Raw genomic sequence first — 20,368 nt, forward strand, 5'->3', positions numbered from 1 at the left:
TCATAAATCGGCAGTCTGGCTTTTTTCACTGCTGCGGCCTGCGACAACGTTGCAGTGTGCGCTCAGTCCAGGCAGACAGATTAGGACGTGCGGGTGACTGGGAAAAAAACAAGGAAAATAAATCTGGCTGAGCCTGCAGGGTATTCCTACCATCAATACAGCCTGTCATGTGTAGCTGCCTGCTTTGCTTAAAGGCCTCCTGTAATTTACCCCCACGGTGCAGCTCACATTCATCATTAAATATGATCGCTACGATTGCCAGCAAAATAAAAAAAGCATAAGATAACGATTCGTTTTCTCTTTTTTATTTTTTTTTGGTCTGGTCGGGCCACAGGGTTTCTCTCAGCGTGGATGGCTTTGTTCTGCAGAGTGTCTCCTTTACAGCATGAACTAAATATATAAATTCAACTCAGTGCCATGAAACGTTACAGGCATACACTTTCTCCAGACGTATTGCTGTGAGACAAACCAGTTGAAAGGCCAGTATGCTGCACAATGACTCTGCGAGCACTCAAATAGGTCCTACGCATTCCAAGATGAAGATTTAAGAATATTGTTATATATTTCTGTTACTTCTACTACAATCACTTCTACGTAACACAGTATAACGTATTACCTAGTGTCATGCCATAAGCAGCCAACAAACATTGACAACCAAGGACAACATAGGAGAAATTACTTGTACTTACTAAATGAATTAACAAAATGATAAATAATACAAATGAGACCAAAGTTCGTGAGTGGTGGCGCTGGCTAACACTTCCAAGGATAGTTCTAGTAGTAACACATAAATACCCAAGAAAGTAGATGGGAAAATGGCGCCGGGGTAGCTCAAGTGGCAAGAGTGTCGCACGCTTAATGCGAAGAGGTGGGATTGTTCCCCACCTGCGGCAAATGGTTTTCATCCACTTTCATTTCCATTAATTTATCATTTATTTAATTCATTCAGTAAGTACGTGTAATGTCCTCTATGTTGTCCTTGGTGTCAATGTTTGTCGGCTTCTTGTGATTAATAAAAATCGAGCCCCTCGGTTAACCCCCTTTCTTCTTGTTCCGGTGTCATGTATTACTTTTACGCTGCGCAAACGAAGCGCCGCAATTCTCAGTTCAGATAAAGTCCTCTAACGTATCTTTTGGTCCAAAGATTCGTTCTCACGGTCTACACTCCGTCTGATTGGTCTCCCATACATGCGTCACACGTCTTTTGAAGAAAGCAAGATTTAGGCATTGTGATGACTCGCCGATCGATGTAAGCGCACGGCAATGTACTAGAATGCGACACGGGAGGAGTTTTCTCTAGGGCTAGTCGGTACAAAAAGCGAAAACAGCATCATAAAAAAAGAAAGAAAAACGGGCCTGCAAAAACAGAACAGATTCAAGGCATTGTCTTTCTTGTCTCGTTTCTTCCTGATGATCTCGTTCTTAACATGAAACTGATACTATAGCTGCTTGTGCGGAATTGATTGCCGTGAAAGCTGCTTGACATGGCAGAAACTATACAAAATAAATATAGTTATATACAGAAGCGCCGTGACAGAGGCGAAACAAGAACAACGAAATTAAAGTACATGATAAAGCATGTTCATCAACCACTCAAAAGTGTTATAAAGGCATTTAATAACGGATATGAGTACACTTTGCACCAGGATGACCGGAAAACAGCGATGTAAACATAGTGAATGCAACAGTCAGAAGTATCCCACCGCACCAGTCACTTATTCTGCAAAAGAAATTCGTACTCTTTACTTGACAGGGACACATGTCTTATTCTGTTGTCCGTGTTCTGATGGACCGTAAAAATTTGTTAGTGCAGCACCATCTCGCCCAACGCTAAAATGTGGCTCACCCGCCGTGGTTGCTCAGTGGTTATGGTGTTGGGCTGCTGAGCGCGAGGTCGCGGGATCGAATCCCGGTCACGGCGGCCGCATTTCGATGGAGGCGAAATGCGAAAACACCCGTGTACTTAGATTTAGGTGCACGTTAAAGAACCCCAGGTGGTCAAAATTTCCGGAGTCCTCCACTGCGGCGTGCCTCATAATCAGAAAGTGGTTTTGGCACGTAAAACCCCAAATATTATTAAAATGTGGCTCGTTGGCGAAGTACGATAGAAGAGCAGACATGGAGGGGTGCTACCACGGCCGTCGGGTGGCTTTCAACTACTGCACTAGATTGAATGGAGCGCGGGCGAGTGGTCTTATGTTGCACCACTTGACTACCACCCTCATATTCCGTGATCCACGCATCCTCTCGCTTTTCGTCCAAAGCCGCTCTGAACTTAGCTGACGTTTTGAACTGATCACATAAATATGTGATCCAATGACCAATTTACTGCGCTCTATATAAGTTACGACTTCACAGCGTGATGTAATTTATGGGTCAAAAGATGCCTAGACAGAAAAAAAGCAAAAAGAAGAAGAAAAAGAAAAATACAAAATGACACGCAAGATTTTCATCTGTAAATACTTCCTTAATAATGATTGTCCACCTGAAGTAATTTGCCCCATCGTTTTAATTACGCTGCAAATATGCGAGTGCACTTTGTACCACGTACGACTTCAAAGAGAAAGATGGAAATAAAAGAAAAACAAAACAACCTGCACAATTACATGCGAATACATGTCACCGCACTTACCTGGTCGAGCCAAACGATGGTTGTAAGGACTTGATTCTTCTCGTCCTGCGAAGAAGAATAAAGCTGAAGTTAGTCACGAACGTTCGCAGAGCTTGCATTGAACTTGTAAGCAGCATTTACGTTCAACTAATACGTATACGGTGACTGGCGAGTTAGAAACGCTAGTAAACAAACCTGTATTTGTACATGTGCGTTTCATTCTTGATGAAACTAATGTGTCACAGAAACACGTAGCCGCCATCTTTTGTTTGTAAGAGTGAGACTTCCTCCAAGTTATGTACTTAGGTTATATATTACTGAGGCGCTGCTGGTAAGCCAGACTGAAGTAATAATGATCATAAATATAATCATATGTTAACAGAAAACAATCTTCTCGTTAACCTCCCTGCCTTTCCTTTCATTTTCTGTAGCGTACGTCCACTTACGGCCAACAATAACACTTTAGAAAAAAAAAAATTGTGCAGGAACCGCAAACGACAGTTGTCAATGTAAACGAATAACGGCATTCTTCTAGAACACCATTCACTTCATTAAAGAAATGATGCACTTGATGTCGCCTATCTTGTGTATATAATATTTATGAAGGGTTGATCGTTGTACTGCGTAATACTCGTTAGAAAACACAACATAAACCAGCACATCTGTAGTGGTGGTATACGTAGACAGCAAGGGCGTCTCAAAGAGCGAATATAGTCCGCGTTCGGCGACTAAAGCACGCCGGAACTCAGTTGCGTAAGAGCACGCACCCGACCGACGGTTTCGAACTAATTGATCAGTACAATTTAAAGGATATTCAAAAATTTTTAAATTGAAAGTAAATAAGGAAGCAACATCAGCAAGAAAAAAAGTTGTCGTTGGCAAGAAGACTGTGAGTGTAGTCGGAGATAAGCATGGGCAATGGCATCAGCAATATCAACGATATCATACTGGCAGCCGAGGAATTCTATACTGAGCTGTACAGTACCAAGAATAGCCTCGCAGGTACAATGAAACGTTGTTGCAAGGTGCCCCTGAAAGTTACATGTGCAATTACGGATGTGGTTAAGAGGGCTTTGCAAGATATGGCCGGCCGATCTCATATTACGGTCGACCTGATGAAAGATGCCAAGGAGTTTCCACTAGAAAACCGTGTCACCCTTTATATACAGGGTGTCCCAACTCTCATGCACCAAGATTTAAATATATGCAAATTGCACGTGCTAGACAGAAGGAAGGTAATGTTCGCCGTCGATTGGAGTTACCAACGTTATTTTTTTGCGTTCTGCCTAATTACTTATTCAGTCTTAATCAAGTATTAATCTTCTCAAATTTTATACTTAGAGGAAACGTGTCAATGAGAAAATTATAGAGGAACGTGAAAAAATTCATGAGCCATTCCACTCCGTGAAGGCGGATGACCAGTGAAGCTGATCCGATGGGCGTTGAACTTCGGGAGAGGTGCCGGAACATGCAGGTACACGTAACCCTACGTAAAAAAAGATTATGGGGTTTTACGTGCCAAAATCACTTTCTGATTATGAGGCACGCCGTAGTGGTGGATGACTCCGGAAATTTCGACCACCTGGGGATCTTTGGCGTGCACCTAAATCTTAGTACACGGGTGTTTTTGCATTTCGCCCCCATCAAAATGCGGCCGCCATGGCCGGGATTCGATCCCGCGACCTCGTGCTCAGCAGCCAAACACCACAGCCACTGAGCAACCACGGCTGATGTAACCGTTCGTCGTCGAGGAACCTGACTACGTTTGTTAAAACTACGACTGGTTTTGTTTCTCTTCACCGCAAGTGAGAGTGACGCTCAGGACTAAGAGGTAGCTGGGCGACGACGACACGATATCGATCGGCGACACCATGCACGAGGACGGCGTACCACTCAGAGCGCAAACACCAAATTCCAGTTTCGAGCTCCTTACGGCTGTAGCACTAAAATATCTGCTACAAAGAAGTGAGTACCGGTTGAGAGATGAGCCAGCATTTGCTGGTCTTTAGCTGCAGAGAGAGAGACAGAGAGAGATAGCTTTTTTTTAGGTAGGTGGGGTAAGGAGGGGGGGGGGGGTCAATTTTGCCTAGATGGCGGCCAGAAGCCCTTGAACTCTGGCTGTATCCTCGGCCTGCTGCACGGATAAGAGTTGCTCTTCGGGGGCCGAGTTGGGCTGCACGGTCTTCCACTGCTTCCCATCCTTAATTTTTCAGCACTATCGGGAGCCAATCATTTTTCATCGTAGGAGGAGGAGACACAGCTTTTCGGATAATTCTAAAAGTAGATCTATAGGTGTGATGAATGAGCTTTCACGACAATCTTTATTACTTTCCTACACGCATGGAAAGTAATTAAAGTGAGGAGGTGCTAGTCCGCACATCTCGCCTTTTTTATTAGCCTAAGTTTTCATCCTAATTAACGAGTAAATCGATCTTTGATACGTTCATTCACTTCGTCACTATCGCTTATAAACGTTTCCGGCCAGCGAGTCGTCAAAATATCGATTCGGGGATCGACAGCGCAGTAATTATTATTGTTTAATACCGTAACTGTGCCACAGTCCTATAAAAATTAAGAATAAAATATGCATTCATTAGGTCCATATCTCACAGACTCGTAGCGAAAGCCTGAATTACTATGAAGCCCCGTAGAATGTTTCAATTTGCATCAGAGCACATCGTGCCCTGATTGCGTGAGAGACATAAGCGATATCTACACGAGAGAACGAAATTATGGGACAGACAAGATTGAAAAACAATGCATCGAATTAGGTTTGACTCGCGCCATGACATTAAATACGTTTGCTCGGCCAAACATTGTTATCTGTCCTTGGAGCCATGTACGGCGCCACTCATTTAGCCCGACAGCATAGTCCGCATCCCTCACGACATACTTTTATTTGATCGTTAGAACAAGAGCCAATGCAAGAGATTTCAGGGGAGATTTCTGAACAGCAACATAAAACAAAGAAATAAAAAACACTTATAAAGATTTCTAGCCCGACTTTAGTACACAAAAAAATACATACATATGAAGGCTAAAGGAAACCCGGCGAACATGGCATATACTCAACGCACTGATAGAAAGCGGACATCCCTTTTGAGAAACGCAGCAGGCGCTAAATTTTGTCGAAGCAGCACTAATTAAGTCTGCTTACACAAGGATCCGGGGGTCCTCCACACAGCTCTGAGTGAAAGGAGATTTTCGGCGCTCGACAGCTTTAAGTTTGCCTGTGGAGGTAGACAATAAAAAAAATATAAAATCAGGATAGCGCTTGCTCATGTTTAACATGCTTTTCTGATGCAGTGATTCTCCACCATCGGTGCGGGAAGCGCTACTTCGTAAAGATATGGGAACGGAGTGTACAAAAAGCGGCTTTCGAGATTACTCCGGTCGAAGGCGATGGGCAAGTGGGAGGATTAGAGATGCGCGTCTTTTCTTGGCCATGAAGCACGTGCCAGGCCATGAGAACACACGCACGCGCGCGCCCCAACGCACCCTCTTCACGAAGGGCTCTTACTTTTTATAAGAAAATTGTATTATTCACTTGAGTGTACACATTGCTTAACGGCCGGCTATTTCGTCTACTCCCATTTGTTGAGCTCGAGTTCGTTATTCGGTGAAAACTGAACACATACGCTATCTACACTTTTACCAATATAACGTTAACGTCATGGTACAGTCAAAATGTGTGGGTGAGCGAGAGAAAAGAAAGAGAAGGAAAGGCAGGGAAGTCAATCAGAGGCAATTCCCGTTTGCTACCTTACCCAGAGAATGAATAGATGAAAAGAAAGAAAAGGAAGAGTACTTGAGGGGGCGTTCACACGGAGGTGTACGTAGAAACTGCAGTCGGTCACGGTCACGACGTGCCTTTAGGGACTGTAGTAATGCATATGTCACTTCCTGAGCTTAAATCACATGTTGCCACGGTATGAGGACGTTTTTCACTGAGGGTTATCCTGAGTCGAGCTGTACTAAAGTGGTTCGGAGCACCGGGCTCTGGTCTATTGCCATAGCGGGTACAAATGGAGAGGGGAGTTCGATAGTGTCCTCTTAAGTGCGATGAAGTCGGAAAAAAGCAGAGCAAGCCGAAGAAAACTTTCATCGGGAAAGGCGTCACTCGAGGAGCAAGCACTTTAGATGCCTAGCTGAACGCATACGTGAGTATTTAACTTGGCGTCCTTATAAAGACACTGGCTGTCTTGAAGTCGACCTGGATAAAGAAATGTACCTACCAATGGGAAATTAAGCCGAATTCGAGATACTTACGTTGTTCCAGAGCATTTGGAACAACGGTAAACTAACTAATCGCGGCCTCAGAAGCGCGACATAAGGGTCGTCATCCTATACTGTCGTCTTACGAGCGAAACGCGATACGGTGAACCATTTGGTGGTCCGGAACTAGGAACGCTTCGCCCGCACTTCACTGGGAAGGGACTAAGCGGGCGCGGAGAGGCTGGCCTGCTGCGTGGCCTTTCCATTAGGGAAATGTCCGGGCTGCGGAAGAAGGCCATAGCGTGCTAGGTGGCGTTGTGATCGGAGAAGGGCGTTGCACCCATCCCATCCCGAAGAGTGCTCGACAGCTGGGATCGGCATCGCCATGTATGGCGTGGCTATTTTTCTCAATATCTAGGACGCGTAACCGACATACGCGACGGCGAAGGTGACCAGCCGCCAGTAATATTAGCGGAGGCAGGGCTGCAGCACAAGGGAACTGGCGCCGTTCCCTACACCGCGAACGAATTGGTCATTCTCTATAAGCTAAACGATAAGACAAAAAGCTTAATGTTCTTTGGTTCTTTGTTCATTGCTTCAGGAGAGTCGGAGGCTATTGGGGTTGTGTCTTGTTTTAGTTGTCGTTTGTATTTGTCTTTGGTCTTCGGTCATGTCTTTCCCCGTTCTTCGTTTTCTGTACGCGCTAATTGACTGCAGCCGATTCCCAAATCATTTAGCTTGATAACGTGTACGCAAACTGACAAGAAAGAACGTCGAAGGCCATGCGCTTTCAGCGCACAATTAAGAGCAAGTGAAACTGCTCTTGGCATCCGTTTTCCTTTTCCTAACCCAAGTATGCTAATAACGATCTATACAGAAGTGAAATGAATTACCAAGAAGCAAATGCTTCCAGCATTTCCATATTATTCCCAAGTTAAAGCTAATGTAGCTTAATTTTAAATATTTACCGCGTTCTTCTCTTCTTCCTTTGTTCCTGTCATGCATTTTTCTATGTTCCCGTCTCTTCCTATATAGAGAGCAGGCAGGCGTTGTTCCTCTTCCGCTGGTAGTTGCCAGCCTCCTTCCTGTTTTCTTTTATTTTTCTGTTTGCTGGTATGCTTGCATGTTTACGAACTAAATACTATTAAAACATTGAGATGTCAGAGTTAGGCTATTTCTAGGTAGTCAGGATGGGAGACTGTGTTCGAATATACACGGCACTGCGCTCAGTCTGCGGCCCACTGCTAAGGAAGATCAAGCATTTGTACCAGGACACTGAATAGGTGCTGTTGGATCTGTATAGGGAATTTGGTACGCGTGCTCTACCTTGCCACACGCAGTGTTAGTGCCATTGCATCATTATCATCATCATATTCATCATAATCATAATCACACTACCACCCCCACCATCATCATCATCACCATCATCATCATCAACATCATAGTCGTCGTCGTCATCACCATCATCATCAGTCTATTTTTAAAGTCTCCCTTTTTGTGGATCAGTACAACATTTGCAGTCTTCCAGATTTCTGGGACCCTTGCAGTCGATAGAAACTTCGCATAAAGAGCTGCCAGTTTTCCAAGCATTATGTCTCCTCCATATTAGATTAAACCGACTGTTATTCCATCTTCTCCTGCCGCTCTTCCTCGTTTCATTTCTCGCAAGGCCTTTCTAACCTCATCGCTAGTTATAAGAGGAGTTTCTGTATCCTGTTCATTACTGTTTCTAATTGAGGTAGCCTGACTCCTCTGTGTACTGTACAGGTCCATATAGAATTCTTCCGCTGCTTTTACTCTAACTTCGAGATTGCTGACGATATTAACCTGCTTATCTTTTAGTGCACACATCTTGGTTTGTCCTATGTCAAGTTTCTTTCTCGTTGATTTCAGGCAGCGTCAATGTTTTTACGGCTTCTTCAGTCTTTCTCACGTTATAGTTTCGAATATCACTTATTTTCGCGTTGTTGATCAGTTTTGACAGTTCCCCAAATTCTTTCTTATCTCTTGAGTTGGCCACTTTAATTATTTGTCGTTTCTTTATTAGGCCCTTTTTTACTTGGGAGAGCTTGCCTACTGGTTGCCTTGGTGCATTGACTCCTACTTCAGTTGCTGCCTCTGAAGCCAACCTAGTTACGGTTTCATTCATTAGCTCTATGTCATCATAATCATCATCAAGCCTCTCCCAGCGATATCCAATTATCCCTGCCTTGCACTAGCTGATTCCGTCACCAGTGTGCACCAATGTGCACCAATGTGCACCAACTTGCACCAATGTGTCATTGTACATGCACCTGCATTTTTTCCATTGCTGTGGCACATCCGTGGGAACACGCCGGGCGCTGCGGCTTCACCTGTCTAGTGGTGCGTGCGGCATTTTGTCTCTTGTCCCCAGGCGCTGCTCCACAAGTGCTGTCAGTGGTTCTAAGTGTGGCATCGTAATCGGGCCAATTAAGCAGTCCAACAATGTCTCAGCCAACATTCCTTTTGAAATGCGACGATGCAACAAGTGCGTAGGCCTTATTGTAAAGATAGTGGTTTCCTAGGCCAGGGATATGATGTTCAAATCAGTGTTTGCAGCCATGTCTTGCACGTGCAGCTCGTGTGAACTAGATTACATGAGAGTACATGCACCACAGCTCTAGAAAAAGAAATATGCAGATTAAATGAAAGGACGAAGAAGGGCATATGGAAAGTGAAGATAATTTAATATCTCCAGCATATCCCTGTAAAATTCACATAAATGCTCTATATTTCGCAGTTTGTGGAGTTTTGAACGTTCACTTTAGTGGATTACTGCCAGAGAGAGAGAAAGAGAGACACCGGGGATAATAACCTGATACAAGTTTCTGGTTTGCTATCCTGCGCAGGGGTGGAGAAAAAGGGGGTTGGAAAGAATGGGTAGAGAGAGAGAGAGAGAGAGAGAGAGAGAGAGAGTAATTGCAACAAGAACAATTATACCACGGTCTTCTCATGCGATACAGCGTCATATCTGTCTCGATACAGCGTCACATCATCCATCATCGTCAGTGATGTGTCGTCGAATTTGTTGAGCACAGTGTTGAGTGAGCGTCTCTGCACACAATATTACGTACACTGGTAAAGAATGTGACTAATTGCTTTCTCTTCACGGTAGTGCTCAGAGTCTGCGGTGTGCATATTAAAGAATAACGCGTATAAGTCATGCATCGGAAGAACAATGTTTGTAAGGGCGCATATAAACAGTCGTCAGGTTTTTAAAACCACTTATATGAACGCTGGGCTGGGTCAATTGTCTCAGAAGTCGCTACACTTGCATATACAATGGAGTAACGGTTGACATATTTGCTTCTACGGACACGTGCCTCGTTCATCGTTTGTGTCCAATCTCAGCACTGTGCCACTTACGCTCTTTTCTTTACACATGTCTGGCTCCGCCATACTACTGTGATCAATCTCCTCTGATGTTGTGTGATAGTGGTGGTGAAACACACACACACACACACACGCACACGCACACAAACACACACACACACACACGCACACGCACATACACACACACATGCACGCACACATACATGCACACACGCACGCACACACGCACACACACACACAGAATAAACGGCGACGCATACTGTTTCGACAAATACCGCGTTCTTTCGGACATTGTTAATCAGAAAGACGACGCGACCGCATCGTAGTTGGGGTGATGACGAAATCGGGAGACGTTCATGACGAGCCGCGATCTCTTATTAGGTACAGCGCGAAAACGCCAGCGATGCTTTCGGAAACCTATTTGCTCACCGTTCGCCGGACGGTTGCAATCCTAGCATTGCTGCGGGCGATTTGATTAGCTATGGATGTGCCGCCCAGTCCAGCTTACTCGGCTCTCAGCGTTGCTGATTGAGCAATGAGCGGCAGAACTAGGCTCGTTGCGGCTAACCACCGAAAAGGAGAAGGCTCACGTCATGGTTTGCTCTGAAGGTAGTTACGACATACAAGCCAGGGTTTCTTGTCTTCTTCTTTATATTTGTTTTTCTGAGAGCTCACTTCGCTGATTAACTCTTCCGAGGCTCACCACGCAGATGAATGCAGCAGTCGAAATTACATCTCCGTGCGCCTAATGACGTGTTTTCGTGAGAACTCTGCCGGCGAGTTCACTGTGGGGCCCCGCAGCTAAACTGAGAAGTAAAAATTGTCGGGTGACTGGCCACTCAAAGAACTTTGGGTGTATTCGCGGGCTTCTTTCACGCTCAGAAAAATACTTTTATGTAGCACGTATTGCACATCAGAAAGCTATATCGGGAGATTTTCATAGGGCTCTACAATTTTCACGTTGACCCTTTTCATCCAATTGTAATGTTTCGGAAGTTGATTAATCAATTAAGACTAATAATGTAGTTAGGTGGCATGCAAAAATAACCTGAGTATCTCCAAGCGACGGCAAACAACATTAACTCGTTTCTGTTCAGCAACGTGACATTGGCATATTTTAAAACCTTGGTGCATGCTAGTGGAGACGCCCTCTATTTAGCAAGGTGATAGAGCCACTTCTAAATGTTTTCCTGCGGATCTATCGCCCGTGTTCCTCGAACCACAAATATAGTTCAGCTGCAATGCACAGGGAAACTTCCGGAACCAACTGGGAGGCAAGTAACGACTACCGTACAAAAGAGTATCCTCTTCGAGAGTGCCATGAAACATTAAAGCCAGACTGTTATAAAATTGAGCCGGAGCTTACACCAGTGCTGTCGGAAAGTCGTGCCGGCGTTGACTGCCATCTTTTTTCTTAGTTCGTGCAATCGGATCATTTTAAAGAAGAAACAAAATGCGTTGCGAAGATCTACGAGTACATTACAGCGCAAGTAACGGAATGCAAAAAGGTCTGCCCCGTTGTCTGACATCACAGCAGTTGAACCGAAGGACAAGGCTGTTGACAGGGACAACATGTTTGGAAGGCAAGGACAAGTGTAGTCTGCCAAAATGTGAAGTACAGTAAATACTGGCGGCGCATTGTTGCTGAGCCTTTTACGACATGTACCCGGAGCTCGCGCGCACGGCGCATGCGTACTTGTCGCCGGAGGATGCGCGACTTGTCGAACAAGCCATCGAGGCGATTAGGCCAACGTATACAACCAAGCCAGAGGGCGCGTAAATGTGTTCTCACTCAGGAGAGACGGATACTGCAGGAGCCAGGGAGAGAATAAAAGGCACAGATGACTGAGGGTGCTTCCAGAAAGCGGTGTTATTTTGCTCACTTTGTTTCTATACGCTATAAAATCGGGCCCGAAAACGTCCGCTATATACGACCCCTGTTTACGACAGCGCTTTGAGCTATCCGGCAGTCGATGCCCACGCGCGCTCTACGCCATTCGAGACGGCCGATGTGACCGCGAGGCTCTTCATTGGGGCTTTTAGTTTTGTAGCAAAGTGTGCGAAGAATGAGTACAGACTCTAAGGCTTTGACGCAAGTACGGGATGATAGAAACGGAAGGGGTGGATAAATTACAATTCGAGACGAAAAGAGGACAAAAGATTGGCTATTTCGCTGAAGTGCAATCCTGTAGTTTCAAGACGATAGTCGCCAACTTTTTTTCCCCAAGTTTCTTAGAGATCAAAATAAATGGGAAGGTGCTTGTCACAATTTGTTGGGGGTTGGCTGCGTCCTGTAGGCTTTGCGAGTGTGCACGAAAGGGAATGCCCAGCTTGTGTTCCTTGTTATCTGGGGATCACCACGAGAAAAATCTTATCGCGATATATGTGTCCACTATTCCTGATTTAATGTACAACTACAGCTCTCTGTTCGATTGCGATATTTATACGAAGGGCAGCCGTTTGCGAAAACGATGTTGGCGCACGGACCTCACCGTCATCGAAGACTGAAGGCCTCGAATGTGTTGTATACCGCGTTCTCTCAAGCTCGCTAACACGTGTCATCGTTTTTGGCGACGCCGTCTGCAATCTTGTCAGCGCAAGCACCTAAAACAACTTTATTTCTTGCGTCTTGCCATTTATCACATTTATCTGCACAGTCTTCTCCTTCATATGTCAAATTACAGAAGTTAAAATTGATGGTTTTTGGACCAACTTGCCTGACTGTATTGCTTTCTCTTTGCATGTGCGGACTGGACGAAAGAAGTTGGTGCGATGTTGTTCACCCATCGGGAAAGCGGCTGAGATGCGCTTGCGCCCGTTTTTTTGTCGCTTGGTGACCGTCAGCAGCGGGTTTCGCAAGCATCACGCACAATAGCAGAGGCGGGCCCTGAACCGTGAAGCCATGGTTGCGGTTCCATCGTTTGTATGAAATAATTTAATTCTTGGTGAAGTTCATTTTTTTTATCACTTTGCTCTTTGTTGCCTGGATATCTCGAGACCGACAGTATAGGTACCATAGCTGACAGCTATTCTGACGGTCCTCCATCAACGCCCCTTAAAACAGTTGGCGAAACACCCACGCTGTTTCACAGGAATTGACTTGCTGCCTCTCGCCTCCCCTTCAATGAGCTTGTTTACGTTCCAAGCGGCGCAGCGTCCGCTACTGTTTTCTCTATCGATCTCGGTCCGATCCGACAACCTACCGTCTTCCACTTTGTACGGGGAAAGCAAGACCTTCGCCTTAATTCATTTATAAAAATGTTCTGTCAACCATGGAGCAGTCTGGTTCTGAATGTCAAGGCAGGGCGTGGGTAAGGGAATGACTTCGCTTAGGCGTGTGCGTGATTCATGAAATATTAGGTCATTCTTAGCGTGCGCGAACAGGGTACTGGAGGGGTACGTGGACATTTACTAGCGGAAGTTAGAATTTATCTGCACTTGTTGCTTGCTTTTGCTTTCCTTCGACGAAAGTACAATAAAATGTTACATGTATGGCGTGTGCCGGATACCACAGCGTTGCTACGTAAGACCGTATACATTCTCTATCTCTTTCTCTAGGCGTTCTTATATAATTTTCTTTTTCGGTGATGCAATGGCGAACGTGCTAGATTCACTCGCGCAGGAATACAGCTCGGTTGTTTCATTTCCCATTGAATGCCGAATAAAAATATAACAAGCAGCTTAAGATTGGAAGTCATCGAGAGGCAAGGTATTTTTAGCCCGATAGTTTCAAGACGCGCTTTAATGTTGGGTGTCGAACTGAAAAAAAAAAAAAAATGTACCATTTCGGTTCAGTTCGGTTTAGGTACGGCTTCAATGTGCACTGATTTTGTTCTGGTTCAGTTCCGGTTCGAAAAAAAAAAATTATTACGGTTCGCGAACCTGTTCGCAGCACTGAAGCCATTCGCGAAGCTGTTCGGTACAATCCATTTTATCCTGCCCCACGACGGCGTCCTGCACAGTACTATCGACTTGTTCACACGGCGCATGTGCTAGTTTGGTCAGGAGGAGGCAGAAACGTGAATCCAGGCACATATGAGGGATCAACTGATGTTTTAGGTGGATATTTGATAACGAAGTTCAATGTCATAGAGCCACTGAAGGTATACAGTGGAAGACAGCCATTTTAGGCGGCATCGTCGCTGTAGTGTGCTGTATGTAGTGCGGTGCCTCGGAGAGTCCATCTCTGCGCTCCCTCCACATTTGATTTTATTGTTGTTCATACTGAGCAATAATCTTGTATGATGTATAAAAGCGCTTATTTCGGTATTTGCAAGCGCAATACCTCGTGGTCGAAACGGAATTATCATGTTGTTCTTTTTTTGTTTTGTTTTTTATTCGCAAACGGCACATGGCAATTTAGTGGTGTAAGAGTGCCGATAATAAAAATTATTTTTTTGCTGTGGATATATCAGGAATTCAAAGACAACAGTAAGTCTAGTACACTATAGCACATGCACACGGACGGAAGTGTCAATCTTGAAGTAATGTGGTGTGAAGTAGACTCGTAAATAAAACCAACATTTTATTTTATTTATATACAGTGCCGGCAGCGAAACTTAGGGATGTGCGAATAGGGATTTTTGAGACCAAATTGAATAAGAATCGAAGAGTTCCAGAAGCGAGTCGAATCGAATATTGAAAAGCTTTAGAATGATGAACAGTTATTATCACAATTACTATACGACGGTGTTCACATCCTCGTATTCTTACAGTTGACAACTTTCGGTCATTATATCATACGTTACGAAGCGTAATTGCAGCGAAGCTGTTTATGGCTAGGGTTCCGTGCATTTCTCGTGTCCGTCAACAAATATGTGTGAGAAAAAACTATTGTCATCAGCAATGACTCGTGCCACTGCTAGCGCGTTCGTCGTCGCCGTCTTCTTCCACTGCTGGTTCCGATGTCCCTCATCGTGCCAGGGTTCCCATACCGCGCCTCCCTCTGTGAAGGTGCTGACGGCACTGGCCCACTGCCAGTCGGTGCGGTGATTTCGCTCTCAAATTCTTTGCCTCAATATATCGCGAAATGAAAACACGAATTTATATAATGAATTTATTACACGAATTATTGAACGCGTTTGTATAAAAATAAGTGTGTTTGCGTACCTTTCGTCATTAAGACCACCGATCAAGACAATAAATGTGTTTCTACCTTTCTTCAAAATTCTGTGTTACCTCTTTGTGGTGCGCTACACAGCTTTACAGAGTGGAATGGCTCATGATTTTTATTAAAAGCATGAATGGAGCATTAGGAGCAAACAAGTAGTTTCTTTGCACGCACGGGAATCTTCAGTAAGGGCGAATAATCGCAGTAAAGCCTGTAAATCATGGCCTTATAATCGACGTAGCCTGCCCCATTACACATGTTCTTATGTTTTATTTGTATACTATGCCTGTTGGGGGGAAAATTTACTACACATTTGCAACAAATTTACGTTTGATTGGGTGCAGTTGACATTTTACATATTCGAAGAATGCTCGAAAGATATTCGCATTTACGAATAGTGACTATTCGATTGGAAAACAGACTAGAAAAGGACACTATTCGACTCTTTATTCGAAAGTTTCGAATATTCGCCTACCCCTAAATAAACTATAAGAATGAGCATATAAGGAGCAACCAACACGACTATGAAGTGAACAGCTGAATGTTTCTTATAGAAGAATAACATTTATCCTGAAACATTTAAAATATAGAAAAAGAAAAGGGAAACAAACAGTGGAAACACCATAGACATGATGATGATGATGATGATGATGATGATGATGATGATGATGATGTAGGAGTTCCATTGGCGCAAGGGCCAGGGATGGCGAAAGAGCGCCACATAGAAATAGTGGCTGTTCACTCGATTTTAATAGTTTTTTCGCTGACATTGTGTGGAATGCTCGTATAAATTGCATCGTAACCGAAGTAGGATGCGTCTGAATTCTGCGTAAATAAGTCAGAGGTAACATGACGACTAACCTAACTACGATGCATGCACAAAAGCACTGTGCAAAGTGCGGCACACCTCACCATTTTCGAAGGTAGCGTTGGAGAATGACATTTTGGAAGTACCGGTTGCTCTGCAGATACAACATGAGTACCATGCAATCATGATAGAAATTGTCACAAGCGTGGATGGGAAGCACGACCAGTGGACGGCCATGACATCGAGATTTGCTGTCAGTCGCTGTGAACGCCAGCATCGCGTCCTCACGAAAGCTACAGTGCCGACAGTCAGTCCAGGCAGCATGCGCGTTACAGAGAAACAAGAAAAAGAAGGTCAACCCAGCGTGAGCGGGCGCGGTAATTGTACCGACAAAACTAGCCACTAGGCGTAGATCTGGCTTGATTATCACGACGCCGGCGTTGTAGGGTCTGGCCACGTATTACCTTCGTTACAAGGATGAAAATACCGAAAACATACACAGCTTACATTGCACACACTTCTCGCATCGCACTCAGTGTTTCGCGCTCCTCAACGAGGCACTGGCCTTTTTCCTTCCGAAGCCTCTTTATGGTGCCGCGGAGGCGTGATGCGTGGGCGCAGTTTTAGGAGGACAACGGGATGCACAGAAAAACGGGGTAGGGTGGGGGAGGGGGGGGGGGGTGGAAGCATGTCGCACCATCGCACGTGAATTCTAGACCAAGAGGCGACTATTTGCGCTGTCGGCGCTCCGTTGCCTTGGGATTGACTCTAACAGGGGCGCCGCATGTGTGTGAGGCGCGGGTGCAGGGGTGACGAGGGGAAGCGGGGAGAGAGAGAGAAAACATTTATTTATCATGAGTTTGGGCGACTTCCTCGCAGGGTGGAGGAGTTGCAGTGACCTTGAATATGCAGTGTAGATGTAGATCTGGGCGTCATGGTTTCGACAACGCGGCCGCGCGGTTCCGTGCCGGGCCCCTTTTTAAAATTCGTACACTCGTGTGAAGCTTGGATAAACTTCGGGCCTTGCCACTATTGATGTGATTTCGCGATGGTGTTTTAAAAATTAAAACACCCGAAAGCAGCCGAGCCACGCTTAAGAGCAAAATCGATTTTTTTTTATTTTGCTTCAATGTGCAGTTTACAGCTTGATAGCACAGGTACAGGAATGTTTTTCTTGTATATAATGAAAACAGTGGCAATTAGTCACAATACCTGCGTCTCGGGAGGTGTACGTAGCTTCCACACACGTTGATAGCAGCATAGTTAATTTTCCATTGGCTTTAGGTACTTACTAGAGGACTGGTGGTGAACAAACTGTGGCTTACGATATGTGGCATCGAAGACATCGCGAATTTCGATTGAATTGCATTAATTACAACTCCGAAGTTCTTGGCGGTTGCGCAAAAAAAAAAAAAGAAAATCCAGCATTTGACATTTCGTTCATTTTGATTTTTTTAGAGAGCAGGTGAAGACAATGACATTTCCGAGCGACGAGCAAAGATGATTTGGGCTGAGCCCCCCGTGGATCAAACTAAAAAAAATATGGTGAGGAGTCTTGCGTTGGCTGTGGGCGGACAAAGTGTCGAAGGTACGCACATTGTGCCCCGGAACGGAATTGTAGAACACGGCGACCGTTGTACTCGGTTTCGAGGGGCCATACATTCATTGAATCTTTAAATGCAACATAAGCGGAATTAGCGTGCCGTGTACTGCCGCAGAATTACCGTGCACTGAGATGGTGACGACGTTCATTAGCGACCGCAATGTCACACAAAGCTCTAATAACTCATGCAGATGAACTCCTTGATCTTCGCATTTTTCCTCCTGGAGGACATCTTCTTTTCTGTTCTCCTTGTATAGCGGCGTACGCGGTTAACGATTTATTGAGTTACAGTAACGAGCTGTCCTAACGGCCTAATTGGGACCTTTAACATAAATGGTGATTTCGCAAATCCTCCGAGTCTCTTTTGGCTGTGGAATGCAGCTGGCATGACCAAGTCCAGAAATCGAACCGTCTCTGCCAAAGAGGCCGTACTTATCGATCATCTATCCCCATTCTCGCACGCGACGCAATTCATGGGTTGCAACACTCTGCTAGACGCGCCGACTGAATTAATCGTTATTTAGAGGAATGACGAATATTTTTGAGCACCCGTTGTTTCCATGTGTATGCTTGAACCGTTTCGTGACCACCCAGTAACCGTCATAATTTGTTTTCCGGTTTGGGTTTTGTTCGGGTTCAGGCGTGCTCGAAAAATATCGATTCGGGTTCAGGTTTACTTCCGTCCAAAATTCCGCTTTGGGTGCGGTTTTGGATTCGAGTTTGGGTTGGTCCGACACCCTGCTCTGCATGCTACGTTAGTAAGCACGAGAATTTCTAGGCGACCTTTTAACGCCGCAAACGGGATGACGAAATAACTTCGTGTGTCCAGATGAGTGCGCTTCTAAATTTTGTGCGAGGTTGTTTGCTCCACACAGACTCTCTCTTGAAGTGGTGGTGTCTGAGCATGTACGAGTCGTATGCGCGAGTCGTACGAGTCGTAAACCTCGTATGCTGCAAAGGCCACAATATGCAATATGGCCGCCCACAATTACTTTGTTTATCACAAAACAATGGACACAAGAAAGGCGACAGGACAAGCGCCTTGTCCTGTTGCCTTTCTTGCGTCCGTTGTTTTGCGCTAAACAAAGTAATTATGGATTCGCACCAACTAGCCCGCCAACGCATGGTGCTGAACTGCAGCCCACGAGGACAACGTTGTGCGGATCGTAAAGAGGTTGTTCTTGAGAAGTTAATGTCCGCTGTAAGAATATTTTGCAGTCGTTGGGTATATGCGTTCAGGGCAGAAGGAATTGCTGAAGTTTCTTGATTAAAAGAAAAATATTTCTTCACAGAGAGAAAGGAAGGGGCATGAGGGACGGCTTGCGTCATACACTTTTGCAGAGTGCAACCAGAGACGTACGCTCGCACTCATGCGTGTCCTTTTGCAGGAGATTTATTGCTGGTAATAAATTTGTGCCCGGGCTCTTTCGGAAGCTGGTGATAATGAACCTGTCATCCTGGGGCTACAAAGTGTTCTCCGAGGGAAAGTTTACCAAGGGGCTTGGGCGCAGCGTGGTTAACTTATGTTATCATTCGCGTTTTGACAAGCAAGAAAACTGACGGGTCTTTGCGCGTGTAAGCGATCGATTCAGCAAAGCCGTAAGCTGGGTCACGTGGCAACGGGAAGTATACGAAGATAAATAGGCTGAGACAAACAATGAAAGTCACCGCGCAAACGCATGTACACTTGTCAGTTGCGTGTTATGGTGGTACGTGACCCAATTTCCGAGCAACGGCTGCCATGTGCTGCGATTTGGCGGCCAAATGTATCGCCTCTTCTTGTGGAAGAATATACGGTTAGAACCTGTCGTCGAAACCTTGAAATGTCGCAGCATTTGTTTTTATTCTTGAGGCTCGTCGTCATGTTGAAACCGCATTCAAACCTCCGTATAAGCCCAACTGGCCCGAGACCTTGCGTTGAGGAGATGTTGTTCAGCTGCCTATTGCCTAAAAGAAATTGTAGCTACATTTATCCTGCGGAATGGGGGGCCAGAATACTGTCAGTCGGCAGGAGCTCACAACAAATCAAATGTTCCCTGAATTGCAACTTCGCGCGCGGATAGCGGTGTACATAAGCGTCGTGAACCCTGACGCATTCTAAACGTAGCGCATGGAAGCAAGTTTGACGACGTATACGGTGATGAGACGCAAGCTATAAGCCACACAAAAAGGTCAGCCTTGAAATATTCTCGTGTCAAAAATGAACCATGCGTTTTTCACCATTTGAGTAACGTAAGAGAATAGAACGAGACCAACACATACAGGGAAAAAACATGCTTGAGGGAAAGACGCATATTCAAGCCTGTGCCACATTTTTGCGGTTGCAATTTGTTTGAGCGGCTGTTGATCATTGCCATGAAAACCGAATGATTTATGGCGCAATAACAGCTTCGCTTCTTGGAGAAATTGGGTGCTTGCCGGTTTTTTAGCTGCGCTGAAATGCGGCGCCTCTAAACGGGTAAACGGGAGATGGCACAAGGGCAAACTCCCTTAGTGTATGGCGGCGTTAAAAAAAGCCAACCGCCATCACCGGCGTACTTGGAGGTCGACGATGGTATAAACTGATGCCGTTAGTTTTGCAAGAACCCCTGTAAAATAATTTCCCTGTTGTGTGTTGCGATACGCCTCCTACCTCTACAGAAGCGGGCAACGAAAAAAATAAAACAA

General features: G+C 45.1%; 1 protein-coding gene and 1 long non-coding RNA gene across 2 annotated transcripts in view; one reads left to right on the forward strand and one right to left on the reverse strand.

Moving 5' to 3' along the window:
• Positions 1–13,984, forward strand: part of LOC135904078 (uncharacterized) — a 65,898-nt gene extending 51,914 nt beyond the window's left edge. Inside the window, exon 4 of the long non-coding RNA XR_010565002.1 lies at positions 12,942–13,984. This is a non-coding gene — a long non-coding RNA (uncharacterized lncRNA). The remainder of the gene's footprint in view (positions 1–12,941) is intronic.
• Positions 1–20,368, reverse strand: part of LOC135904077 (acetylcholine receptor subunit alpha-like) — a 162,946-nt gene that overhangs the window by 34,692 nt on the left and 107,886 nt on the right. The window contains exon 3 of the mRNA XM_065434670.1: positions 2,633–2,677. Within this exon, the coding sequence (XP_065290742.1) occupies positions 2,633–2,677 (45 nt within the window). The remainder of the gene's footprint in view (positions 1–2,632; positions 2,678–20,368) is intronic.

Source organism: Dermacentor albipictus, chromosome 1 (genome assembly GCF_038994185.2).
Source record: "Dermacentor albipictus isolate Rhodes 1998 colony chromosome 1, USDA_Dalb.pri_finalv2, whole genome shotgun sequence".
Taxonomy (NCBI): domain Eukaryota; kingdom Metazoa; phylum Arthropoda; class Arachnida; order Ixodida; family Ixodidae; genus Dermacentor; species Dermacentor albipictus.